General features: G+C 44.6%; 1 protein-coding gene across 1 annotated transcript; it reads left to right on the top strand.

Annotated features, from left to right (window-relative positions):
• Positions 1-1,116: 1,116 nt before the first annotated feature.
• On the top strand, positions 1,117-3,258 carry LOC131279730 (endogenous retrovirus group K member 8 Gag polyprotein-like). Its single transcript, XM_058303259.1, has one exon. The coding sequence runs from the start codon at positions 1,117-1,119 to the stop codon at positions 3,256-3,258; it is 2,142 nt and encodes a 713-aa protein (XP_058159242.1).
• Positions 3,259-13,875: the final 10,617 nt, after the last annotated feature.

Here is a 13,875-nt window from a genome sequence, read left to right on the forward strand (position 1 = left end):
GTTACAGAAAGTATTCACAGCCTCAGGCTACATCATCTAACCCATAGTTCTGCCATCTTTAGCATAGATATGCTATCCTCATTGTCCTAAATGGTAGTTACAGCTCCTACCCACCACATTTGTGTATCAGGAAGTAGAATGCAAAACTAGATGAAGAAGGAAAGGAGGCAAAAAGTGTGTACCTGCTGTCATTTCAGGAAGACTCCAGAAGCTGCCTTATGATACTTCTGTTAACAGTTCATTGGCCGAATTTTAGGCTCATATCTTATCGAGTAGTAAGAAATTCTGGATTTGTCATACAAAATTTCTCAAGACAGAGATCTATGTAAATAATACTAAAAAGTTAAGAGTGGACACATGCTTAATACTTTACCTTTGAGTGGATTAAAAACACCATATTATTTTAATTGTTTATTATTTTTTATTGTGGTGATCAAATCCTGTTGGGGACGATTGGTGCGGGCGTGCGCTGAGAACAGCGATTCCAATGGCATGGCCGCCAGAGCGGAGCCCATTTCCTGGTTCTTCTCCCTCCCTGCTCCTTTGTTCTCTGTTCCCGCCGCTGCCCGGGCTAACACAGTAACGCGCAGGTGCAAGGCGCGAAATTGAAGTCTGCCCTCCACCCCAGCAACAGCAATAGCCAATCCCTAAACCCTGCCACTTCCCCTAGTAACAGCAATAGCCAATCCCGAACCGCCATCCCTCCCACTACCCCTCCCCTTCCCAAGAGTATAAATGCTTTGTTCTCACAATAAAACTTTGCAGCTTGATCCTCACCCTGTCTCGCTGTCATTCCTCGCGTCTCCTGTCTCACCATTCTCCTCCGCGCAACCACGAGCCCCCGTTTCCTGCCCCGCTGGCCGGGGCGTTAACAGCTGGCGCCCAACGTGGGGCCTTTTGGCTTGCGTGCGAGAGAGAACCGCTGCCCTCACCAAGATAGAGAGCTCTCTTCACTCCGGCCGATGCAGAGGCAACATTAGCGGCGCAGAAGTCCGGGAATCCGGGAAGGATCCTGTCCAGGAGGGAGTCCTGGGAAGACCTACTTAAGGTAAAAATTTCTCTCATTCTCTTTACTCATTTAAAAGGAAAATTTTTTTCTTTCTTTCTTTACTTATCATGGGACAGGAACAATCTAAACATAATCTATATCTTAACCAGATAAAGAAAGCACTCAAGGCGCGAGGAATTGTGGTAAAAAAGAAGGGTCTTAGTGAATTCTTTAAGTTCATCATAAAAACTTGCCCGTGGTTCCCCGACGAAGGGACCATAGACGAGAGATGTTGGAGAAGGGTCAGTGACTGCTTAAATGATTATTACAAGACCTTTGGTCCCTCTCGAATCCCTGTCACTGCCTTCAGCTATTGCCAACTAATTCATGACATAATTCCAGCTTCTCCTTGTTTTCCTGATATTACTGAAATCATTACGGAAGGGGAAAACATCCTCAAATCACAAGCCCCTTCTAGGGCGCCCTCCCGGGCGCCCTCCATTGTCTCAGTTGCCGGCAATTCCCCGAACACTGATTCCCTGCCGGACAACCAGGCTATCTCCTTTGACGAGGACACGGGGAATCCCTCCTCTTCACGCCCGGAGAGGCCGCCCCCCACCCAAGCGGACATTGCTGTCCCCACTGTCTCTGCCCCTCTAGATCCGTATTTACTCCCCCAACCTAACCTAACCCCCAGGGAAGTCCCTGTTTTCAAACCCCCACCATATGCGTCTGCAGACCACCTTCCCTCACCCGCCCTTCTTGCGCCCGTCACCGCGGGTCCCTCTCCCCTCCCTGATCTTACACCCATCATAACTCTAACACAGAGGCTAGAAACCCTCACACACACTCTCATCAGTGCTACATCATCTCCCCAATCACACCAGGTTTTTCCTATTCTCCGGAGTGGGTGGTCCACTTCTGCTGGACGCTGCCCTCCCGCTCCCGGCCCTCCCGCTCCCGACACTCCCACTTCCAACAGAGACCTGTTAGCCCTCTCGGACAATAGTACTGATGAGTCCGGGGAAGATGAACCTCGATCCCGTGAGTCAGAGCCCGGCCCATCCAACAGGCCAGAGCTTGGGGAAGATGAACCCCGGTCCACCAGACCAGAACCCACCCCACTTAGGAAGAGCGCGCATGCGCGGCGGCGCAGCCCCTCCCCTGACGTATATCGTCCCTTAAGTTTCAAAACCATTGAAAAATTTAAAAAGGCGGTTCATTCATATGGGCCCAGCGCTCCATTCACCCTTGCCCTAATAGAGGCATTAGGCGATAAAGAGCTAACCCCTAACGATTGGTTCCAGCTGGCTAAAGCCGTGCTCTCCGGGGGAGATTTCATTACTTGGCGCTCACACTATGAGGAGGCAGCCAGAGAACGTGCTATACGCAATGAGAAAAAGGAAGAAACAAAAGGTTGGACAGTGAGAAAATTCATGGGCCAAGGTTCCGCCCAGTCCAATGCAGCTCAAGCTCAGTTTAGCGCGGGGCTCATCTCTCAAATTCAGAGGGCGGCCCTTAAGGCTTGGAAAAATTTGCCACAAAAAAACCACCCAACTTCTTCTCTGGCAAAATTAACTCAGGGGCCAGAAGAACCATTTGCTGACTTCCTTAGTCGGTTGCAAGCCACAGCCGAACACTTGTTTGGTGACACAGAAACTGGATGCGATTTTATTAAGCAACTTGCTTTTGAAAATGCAAATGAGCCTTGCCAACCGGCCATCCATCCATTTCGCAACACTGATCTTTCTAATTGGGTGCGCCTATGTGCAAATATTACACCTGCCAAAACTATAGGCATGGCTATTGGCGCGGCTTTTCAAGACCTAAAAAGGTCCTTAGCTAACCCACCTGTTTGCTTTAACTGCCAACAAATGGGACATTTTGCAAGATCCTGCCCCCTTAAGGGTAAGAGATCTGGCCAACCCCCGCCTGCACCAGCTCCTTCGTTAGCAAATAAATCACGCTCCGCACGCCCCGCTACTGCCTGTCCTAAGTGTAAGAAGGGGTTCCATTGGGCATCTGAATGCCATTCTCGTTATGATATTAATGGGCAGCCCATTGGACAATTGCTGTCGGGAAACCCCTATCGGGGCCAGCCCCAGGCCCCTCCCAAAACAAACCCCGGGGCAGTACGGTTTGTTCAGCCAACCCCTTTCACAACACCTGCACTCCCACCCGTCCATCACCCTGTTACATCTCCGACTTATGGAGGGCAACAGCAGGAAGCGCAGGATTGGACCTCTGTGCCGCCTCCGAGTCAGTATTAACCCCAGAATCCAGCCCCCTCCTCATTCCAACAGGAGTATATGGGCCGTTGCCCCCAAACACTTTTGGCCTCATCCTGGGCAGGGCCAGCACTTCCTTAAAGGGGGTCCAAGTCCTCCCAGGAGTACTAGACAATGATTTTAAAGGCGAAGTCAAGATAATTGCAACAACCTCACACAACATAATTCCCATCCCTGTCGGCACACGAATAGCGCAGCTTGTTGTTCTCCCCTTGCATCAACTTAACTCAAATTTCAAAAGGCTGCAGCGTACCACTGAAAACCCTGGCTCCTCTGACGTCTTCTGGGCCCAAGCCGTAACTCATAATCGGCCCACCCTAAAATTAAAATTAAATGGCAAACCTTTTGAGGGCATTTTAGACACTGGAGCTGACGCCACAGTCATCTCCTCTTATCACTGGCCTAAATCTTGGCCTCTTACAGCCGCCGCCACCCATTTACAAGGAATAGGGGAGAGCTCCAACCCTCTCCAAAGCTCACAAACACTTAGCTGGGCAGATGACAAGGGAAACAAAGGCACGGTAATTCCATTCGTTCTTCCTAACCTCCCTGTCAGTCTGTGGGGTCGGGACATCCTTGCACAAATGAAAGTCTTCATGTGCAGTCCCACTAGTGCTGTCACTGCCCAGATGCTTAATATGGATTTCATCCCCGGAAAAGGTTTGGGTAAACATAACCAAGGTATCTCACAACCTATTTCAATAAAACCCAAAATAGACAGAGCAGGGCTTGGATTTCCCCAGGATTTAATGTAACGGCCATTGACATCCCTGTACCCCACGCGGATAAGATCTCTTGGAATACTACGCAGCCAGTGTGGGTTGATCAATGGCCTCTAACTTTAGAAAAAACCCTAGCAGCCATAGAGTTAGTACAGCTTGCTGCTGGGCACATCGAGCCTACCCAGTCGCCCTGGAATACCCCCATTTTTGTTATAAAAAAGAAATCTGGCAAATGGAGACTGTTACAAGATTTACGGGCTGTTAACAAGGCAATGATCCCTATGGGGGCCTTACAACCCGGCCTCCCCTCACCAGTTGCGATCCCTTCCAGTTTCCACAAGATAGTTATAGATTTAAAAGATTGCTTTTTCTCCATACCTCTTCACCCTGAAGACAGGCAACGTTTTGCCTTTAGTGTTCCTCAAATTAATTTCCAAGGTCCCATGCCCCGATTTCAATGGAAGGTCTTACCTCAGGGCATGGCAAATAGCCCCACCTTGTGTCAAAAGTTTGTTGCTACTGCAATTAATCCAATTAGACAGGCTTGGCCACAAATTTATATCCTTCACTACATGGATGACATCCTGCTAGCAGGATCGTGCATAACTGAACCCCATTCCTGCTATCAAAGCCTTCTTGAACACTTGACAGCAAAGGGTCTTCTAATAGCCCCTGATAAAATACAAACCTCCAATCCTTTCTCTTACCTTGGTTTTGAACTCTGGGATCAGCGAGTCCTTACTCCCCGCATTAAGTTACAAACCTCTCATTTGCTAACGCTGCATGACTTTCAAAAACTCTTAGGGGATATTCAATGGCTCCGTCCCTACCTTAAAATACCCACAGAAGTACTCTTCCCACTTAACGAAATTCTAAAAGGTGACACTAACCCCTCCTCTCGTAGGAGCTTAACTATAGAGGCAGTACAAGCGCTTGAAACTGTAAATCAGGCTATTCAAGCCCAAACTTGCTATCAGATAGACTACGGCCACCCTTTAACTTTTATAGTTCTGGCTACAGCTCATACTCCAACGGGTGTCTTCTGGCATTCTTATCTCAGCCAACAAGATGGGCAGGGTCGTCCTTTACTCTGGGTCCACCTCCCTGCTACCCCCCCTCGGGTACTTTCATCTTACATCTTTCTTACAGCCACCCTTATCACCAAAGGCAGGCAAACTAGCCGCCAGCTCTTTGGCAAGGATCCAGATTCCCTTATTGTCCCATATACACGAGAACAAATTAATTGGCTTTTTCAAACTGATGACGATTGGGCTATTGCGTGCTCTTCTTTTGCAGGTAATATTGATAATCATTATCCACCTAACCAATTAATTCAGTTTGCTAAAGCCCACCCATTCACTTTTCCAAAGGTTACAAAACAAAAACCCATTGACTCAGCACTTTTAGTCTTCACGGACGGCTCTGCAAACGGAACCGCCGCCTATGTCATCCAAAATCAAGTTTTCTCTATACCTTCCCCTTATACTTCAGCCCAACTTGTCGAACTCTATGCAGTTCTACAAGTTTTTTCCCACCTCCAAAATCAACCCTTTAACCTGTATACTGATAGTGCATACATAGCTCAATCCATTTCCCTGCTAGAAACCACTCCCTTTATTAAGCCATCCAGTAATGCAGTTCCACTATTTTCAAAGGTCCAGAAAGCCATCCTTAAATGGCAGCACCCTTTTTTTTATAGGGCATCTCCGCGCCCATCAAGATTTGCCCGGTCCCCTGGTTAAGGGCAATGCATTAGCAGATGCTGCCACCCGATTAGCATGCCTTGCCCTTTCAAATCCCCTAACCTCAGCCACGCAAGCTCATGCACAGCATCATTTAAACGCAAACACCCTCCGCCAAAAGTTCAACATTACCAGAGAACAAGCTAGAGAAATAGTCAAAGCTTGCCGCAATTGCGTAACTCAGCTGCCAGTCCCACATCTGGGAGTCAACCCCAGAGGGCTTGTCCCAAATGAAATCTGGCAAATGGATATAACTCACTTAGCTAGCTTTGGACAACTTAAGTACATCCATGTCTGTATTGACACGTACAGCGGCTTCATCCTAGCCAGCTTACAGTCGGGAGAAGCCTCAAAGCATGTTATATCCCATCTGCTGCATTGCTTTTCTATTCTGGGCCAACCCAAAGTTATCAAAACAGATAATGGTCCTGGATATACCGGAAAAAACTTTCAAGCCTTTTGCCGGCAACTACAAATCAATCATGTCACAGGTATACCATATAACCCTCAGGTCCAAGGCATCATAGAACGTGCCCACCGCACCCTAAAAAACACTTTAAGTCGCTTAGCAGAAAGTTCTCTTGGTCTTTCTAAACAGCGACCACGAGACCTTCTACATCATGCTCTCTTTGTTCTCAATTTCCTTACCCTGGATATGAATGGGCAATCTGCAGCCGACAGGCACTGGCATCCTGCCACACAAACGCAACAAGCTACTGTTATGTGGCGTGACCCTCTAACAGCGCAATGGAATGGGCCTGACCCCGTAATCATCTGGGGACGAGGCTCTGCCTGCATATATGACCAACAAGGAAATGGCCCTCGCTGGTTACCAGAAAGATTGATAAAACATGTCAATCCCCCACTCCTTCAACCACAAACTAACCCTTCCAGGGGGATAATCTCCCCCTGAGAAAAACTCCCACTTTTCTTTTACAGCTCGTCCAATAGTCCAGAAGAGGCCCCTATCACCATGACAACCAACACCAAGAAGACATCATGTCTCAACTAAAAGTGACTCAGCCTTTCCAACTCCGCCTAGTGAAGACTCTTCATCTCAACCGAGCAGCTCCAAACAACGCCTCTGCCTCTCCTGGCCCCCCGGTAATGCATCTACCTTAAGTATCCGCCCTCCCAGTGATTCCTTATCTTTTCTTTACAGCCGTTGTCTATTTAGCAACACCCCTCACTATCCGCCCAGCTACTGTTGCTCCAGACGATTGGAACCTTAAGCAAAGACTCCTCCTCACTGTCATCTTCCTATCTATCGTTACTATATTTACTGCTCTCATTCTCCTTCGTTTATAAAGCAGTCTCCTACAAACCACAACGCTTCTGTCTTAAACATACCATTCTCAACCCTATCCTCTAAATGATCTTCTCACTTCCCCCACAGCCTTTAATACTTTATTTCTTTCTCATAACCTTTGCTTTTTTGACAATATTTTCCGCCATCTGTCTAGCCGCTACCGCCCCAGAAGATTGGAACCTCGGCCAACGAATTCTACTCTCCATCGCCTTTCTGTTTATTATCCTCTTTTATGCTTTACTCCTTATCTTCCTCCCATAATGACTTCACCAAGCCTCCTTTTGTTCAAAACCGTCACCCTTCTTTTCCTCACACTCCCCATTGCACTCACCAACCCCAGCCATCAGCCTTTTAATTGGACAGTAAGCCTCTGGCAGGAAGAAGTAATCCTCGCCTACAATGTCACCCCAGGCCCCCCATCCTTTACTATACACGCCTGTGCTCTTGCTAATCATTGGACCTGCACAGAATCTAGCAAAGAATATAACTGCCGGGGGCATAATAACAAGCATGGCTGCTGGGGAAGGGATCGGGGCAGAGATCAAGTTTATGGCCGCTACAACAAGTTTATATCAGGCTACTACATCTGCCCTTCTTCGTCAGTTTCTTCTTCGCGTTCCTGCCATGATCCCGCGCACTATTACTGTCCCCATTGGGGGTGCGAAACCATAGCATTTGGATGGCCCAGAGCCCCTAACCGGGACCCTCACCTTTCCTTGGTTAATCCCCAATGGCCTAACGTCACTCTACAGGTAAAAGATCCCAGTGACATTCAATGGCTTCATGGCCGTACCTGGGGAATACGACTCTACATGACCGATTATGACTATGGTTCCTTTTTCATTATTAAGAAAAATCAAGTCTTCTCATCACCACCCCCAGTCCCGGTTGGTCCCAATCAAGTTCTTAATCCCCTTCCTGCTCCCGCTAACTCCCTTCATACTACAACATCTACCTCTTCTTCTCCCTCTTCTCTTCTACCACCCTGGTCACCTACCCCCGTAAACCCACTTATATCCCTTCTTAATGCTACGTTTAACACCCTAAACTCCTCCAATCCCAACCTCACCCAAAACTGCTGGTTATGTTTCTCCTCCGCGTCACCCTACTATGAGGCCATAGCCACTAATGCCCCTTATCAAACCTCCACTAACAGCAATCCCGCCTCCTGTAATTGGAATCGAACGAAAATTGGCCTAACAGTCGGGTCGGTTTCTCAAAGCAGACTTTGTGTCACTAAAATTAAAGGTTCTGTTGCCCCATACATGAATACCCTTTGCAATATTACTATCACTCCTCAACCAAGTGCAACATTTCTTATACCTCCCAATAATACCAAATGGCTGTGCTCTTCCACCGGCCTCACTCCATGCCTTAGTGTCCAAACCCTTAACAATACCAAAGAAACCTGCGTGCTCACCATCATACTCCCCCGCATGTATTTTCACAATGATAACCAATTCTTTGACTCCTGGCAGCGTCACCTTCTACCAACCTACTTACAGAAGAGAGAAGTTATCACCGCCATTACAATTGCTTCACTTCTAGGCCTTGCAGGAGCCGGCACTGGAATTGCAGCTCTCACTACACAACAAACATCTTTTTCCTCTATCAGGCGAGCCGTCGATGAAGACATAACCCGCCTCGAAAGCTCCATTTCCCATTTAGAAAACTCCCTAAACTCATTATCCGAAGTCGTCCTCCAGAATCGTAGAGGCTTAGACCTCCTCTTTCTTAAAGAGGGGGGACTTTGTGCAGCCCTAGGAGAAGAGTGTTGCTTTTATGTTAATCACTCTGGCATTATTAGAGACAATATGGCCCGGGTCAGAGAGGTCAAAATGTAAAAAAGAAAGAGAAACCCAGGGAAACTACTCTTGGGGATTTAATGGAATTCTCCCTTACATTCTCCCCATACTAGGCCCACTCATCACCATACTCCTCATACTATCTTTTGGACCCTGGGCCATAACAAGAATCATTCAGTTGGTTAAGGACCAGATTGACTCCGCTCTTGGCAAGCCTATTCAGATGCATTATCACCGGCTCCACCTTGCTGATCAAGGTATGCCAACAGACCATCTATATATGGCCCCCTCCGCCTCAAGCTGCTGAGTGCGTGGCAAAGCACCGCAGGAGACGGTTAAAGAATTAACTTGACTGTTCTCTGAGAAGCATGCCTCGTTCTTATGGGGATTCGCTCTGCTCCTGATTGCTTTCCCAACGAGGCGCCAGGCTGGTTAGTCAGTGACGGGCAACTTGGTTAGCCTTTCAGTCAGCCTAAGACAGGGACGTGGCCTTTCACTGCCACGCTTCCCCATGACGGGTAAGGCTGATTGCGCGTAGCCTCGACCTAGCAGGCACAGCCCCCCCCTCAGTATGTGAGCATCTGGTACGACACTGCTTATATTAAAACCTTCCATCTTTGGCCTGTGTAATCTTGAGAGATTGAGGGCAACCGTAAGACCCAGAAAAACTCTCGGGATGAGGGCGATAGGAGTTGAGGGCAGCCGTAAGGCCCAGAAAACCTCCCTCAGCTGAGGGCAACCGTAAGACCCATAAGGCTGAGGACTGCTCCATGAGGCCTCTCCTTGAGCAGTGAAAGGTACCCACTCCTTAACTTTGAAGGCAATCGATATCAGAGCTGTCTACATCAGGGAAATGAGGCCTCTGCTTCCCTCAGCTAGCTTCCTTTAATAAAACAAAAAGGGAGGAGATGTTGGGGACGATCGGTGCGGGCGTGCGCTGAGATCAGCGATTCCAATGGCATGGCCGCCAGAGCGGAGCCCATTTCCTGGTTCTTCTCCCTCCCTGCTCCTTTGTTCTCTGTTCCCGCCGCTGCCCGGGCTAACACAGTAACGCTCAGGCGCAAGGCGCGAAATTGAAGTCTGCCCTCCACCCCAGCAACAGCAATAGCCAATCCCTAAACCCTGCCACTTCCCCTAGTAACAGCAATAGCCAATCCCTAACCGCCATCCCTCCCACTACTCCTCCCCTTCCCAAGAGTATAAATGCTTTGTTCTCACAATAAAACTTTGCAGCTTGATCCTCACCCTGTCTCGCTGTCATTCCTCGCGTCTCCTGTCTCACCATTCTCCTCCGCGCAACCACGAGCCCCCGTTCCCTGCCCCGCTGGCCGGGACATTAACAAAATCCAAATGAATTTGATTGAAACTAAAATCAAGGAAAATGCATTGTACTCTATCGTCATGGTAACTGGAATGGTTGATATGTATGAATAATTCCCACAGTATAAGAGATACATTTTTAACCATATTTTCCTTAAATTGCTGATGGGTTTGCTTAATAGCCACAGCTTAAATAATTGTTTCTTAGTTAGCAAAAAATCTTAGTTTTGATTAATTTGACAGATTTTAGCAACTCTGTAATCTATGATTTAATTAAATTTTCATCTTGTTTTCACAATGAATAATTGGAAATAAAATCTAAAGATCTAAATTTTAATTAATATTTATTGGTTAAACTAATTTCCATTTTCAATTCTCTAGAATTTTTTTAAAAAGGGATTTTTGCCATCTCAAAGAGAACATGGCTAATTGCAGTATCATTAGGTATTTAAAATAATCTATACATTAAGGTTATGATCTGATTTATAGTCCACAAAATGTTGAAAATCCACATATTTGAAAACATTTTATGTTATGTATACATAGAATGTATGCATATGGATAAATAAATATGAAACTACAAAAGATAAGTTTTAAACTTTTGGCTACAGTTGAAACTTCCATTTTTCAAAAACAAAATTTAAAAGTTCTGTTTTTTTAAAATTTCATAAGATGTTAACATTAGGGAAAACTGGATGAAAGATAAACAGAAAATCTCAATGTTTTACAACTCTCTTGAAAATCTAACATTTTAAATTAAGAAGTTCTTAAAAAGTTCAGTCTTGAAATATGTTACAAACATTTATCCAAAGTTTTATTAATGTTAAGGCTAATACATTAATAATATTACACAAAAGAAGACCGAAGTGTAAGATGAAAATCGAATATTTCAGTAATTTTAAGTCTTCATGTTCACCTTATCAACTTTCTCTCCAGTTGGTCCATATCACCTCCCAACTTAAACACATGATCACACCAGCATTTAAAATAAATAGCAGGAGCACTAAGATACCAAGGATCATTAGGTGTCAGGAAACGATAAAGTTCTCTAACTTCTTTACCTCTGTGCCAGGCTGCCTTAAAGAAAGCACATTCAACATTCATGAACAGTAAAGTACAATTTCTAAGGGAACATGGAGTTGTTTATCTCCACAATTCAATAGCATATTGAGGGGGAAAACAAGCAACAACAATGAATTTAGCTTTCTTCAAAACCTTAAGTTCCTCCTTCCTTCTTTTTACAATTAAAGCAACCACCATTTTCCCAGATACCCAAGATCGGAATTTCCTTCAGAAATACATGTTTTTGACTCTGCACTACAGGTTTGCTGCTTACTTTCAACCCCTTCTTCCATTGCTCTCAAGAGGGACTGTTAGGCATCTGTTCCCATATAGTCTCTTCCTCTTACTGTTACACAATTCATTCCATGAAGCACCACCAGATTTTCTAGCGCACATCAGTATGTCCAGGCCTTTTGTGATGTACTGCCTCCCCTTCCATGAACATAAACACAGCAATTCTATAAATCAAGGGCATATTTGACTCCGGATATGAGCTAAACACTTTTAGTTGCAAACAATTAAGACCAAATTCCTGCACTTGAGAAAAACAGTGGAGGAACTGGCCTTTGAATATTACACTCTCTTATTCTCCAAATTCAATTTGCTTTAGCAAAAATAGATTTGCGTGAGTTTTCTAGCTCTGTTACACATTTCCCTACACTTAAAATGTTTACCCTTTCTCCATTGTTTTCTTTCCCACCAGCCATCAAAATCAGTTTACGGGATCTCTGTTGTGAAGCCTTCTTTAAACCCTACAACAGCAAATGGCCTGTTTCTTTTTCTAAAATAGTTTGTTTACACAATTAATGTGTATGCCTGTTAAGTTCCAGGACCCAAGAAAAAAAAAATTTTAACAGATTTGATTATGTAAAAATGTAAATTTCTATAAAACCAAAGACTGCATAAACAAATTTTAATAACAATAAGTTCTGGAACTTATTTAGCTATTGAGAGCCTTACTGGAACATGGGTACAATGCATAACACATTTTACTTTATATTAAAATCATGTGTGTATGATTTTATCTCTACTATCATGTGTGTATGATTTGCATCTCTACTCACTTATCAGCTTTATGAAAGCAAAGTCATCCTTTAGTTTGTTTTTGTAATATTCCCCATATATAACTCATACAGCCATATGATGACTCTTGTTTGTCAAATGTATCATGATGTATTTACTAACTGCAAAAACAGATTAAAGATAGGCTGCATGTTGAGAGACAATTCTCCATGAGTCTATTGTCTTTCTATGTGTCTTACAAACATAGGCACTCACTGACTTTTTTCTAGTATATCTTTATAAGGATTTGTGTATAGATAACAACCTTAGAAGATGGAGATATATCACCCTCCAGATGAAAGTGAAGGTCTTATTACAACATTGGAAGATAGTCACGGTATCTTCCTCTGAAGCAAAAGGCATTTATTTTCTACTTTAAAAGATTCGAGTACCCTAAATGTAGGATTACTTTTTGCAATGCAACTCATTGCATACCCAAGCGTAATCTGGCACTCTTTGTCACCCTGTTGAAATTAGGGCATGGGGAAATGGAACAAATGCTGATACTTTGGCTACTACTCTTACTATGAATAATAAAGTCTTTCGTCTCTGACTCAGGAATCTTAAGTCGTTTGCTAACTTCCACGAAACTGGATAGTTAATTTGTTAGCTTGTAAGTAAACTTAGACCCATCACAGTTCCTGATTCTGCATTATGGAAAGCAGGGACAATTTGGAATTATTAGAACTGACATATGCCTCACAGTACTGGTCTCTCAAATATCAAAAAGGATAAAAATATCAGGTATTGACAAGTCTCATACGTGGCTAGTGGGGATGCAAATTGATATATAGTCATTTTTTTAAACTAGTAATATCAACTAAATATGAATATGTACGTGACCCAGCAATTCCATCCTAGACGATCACCAAAGATGTTTACCTTCTAATCCCTGGAACATATGAATATGTTACCTTATATGGCAAAAAGGACTTTGCAGATGCAATTAGGCTTAAAGATCTTGAGATGAAAAGAGTTCCATACATCCGCTGTAACAAATTACCACAAACTGGGTTATTTAAAATATTCTCTAACAATTCTGGAAGTCTGAAATCAAGACGTCAGTGAGGCTGTGTTCCTTCCAGAGGCACTACAGGAGTTTCCATTCTTTGCTTTTCCTTGGCTTGTGGCTACTTACTCTTCTTTCTACCTCCAATTTCATATCATCTTCTCTGTGCATCTCTCCTCTGTGTGTCTCTTATAAGGAAAATTTTCATTGGACTTAGCACCCAACAGATAATACAGGATGGTCTCATCTTGAGATCCTTAATTATATCTGCAAAGACTCTTTTTTCAAAAAAGGTCACATTCACAAGTTCCAAAAGACGTGAACACGTCTTTTGGGGGACCACCATTCAATCCACTGCAAGGATTTCATCCTGGATCCTCCAGATGAGCACAATATAATATAGCATGAGTCCTTAAAAGCATAGAGCCTTTCCTGTCTCCAGTCATAGGGGAATGTGATTACATGAAAAAATGATCAGTGAGACACAATGTTGCTGACTTTGAAGATAGATGAAAGGGGGCATGAGCCAAGGACTGTGGATGGCCTCTAGAAGCTGGAAAAGATGAGG

Source organism: Dasypus novemcinctus, chromosome 1, assembly GCF_030445035.2.
Source record: "Dasypus novemcinctus isolate mDasNov1 chromosome 1, mDasNov1.1.hap2, whole genome shotgun sequence".
NCBI lineage: Eukaryota > Metazoa > Chordata > Mammalia > Cingulata > Dasypodidae > Dasypus > Dasypus novemcinctus.

What these genes read in the sequence shown, in the direction of transcription:
- LOC131279730 (XM_058303259.1), top strand. Translation starts at nt 1,117, where the DNA reads ATGGGACAGGAACAATCTAAACATAATCTATATCTTAACCAGATAAAG.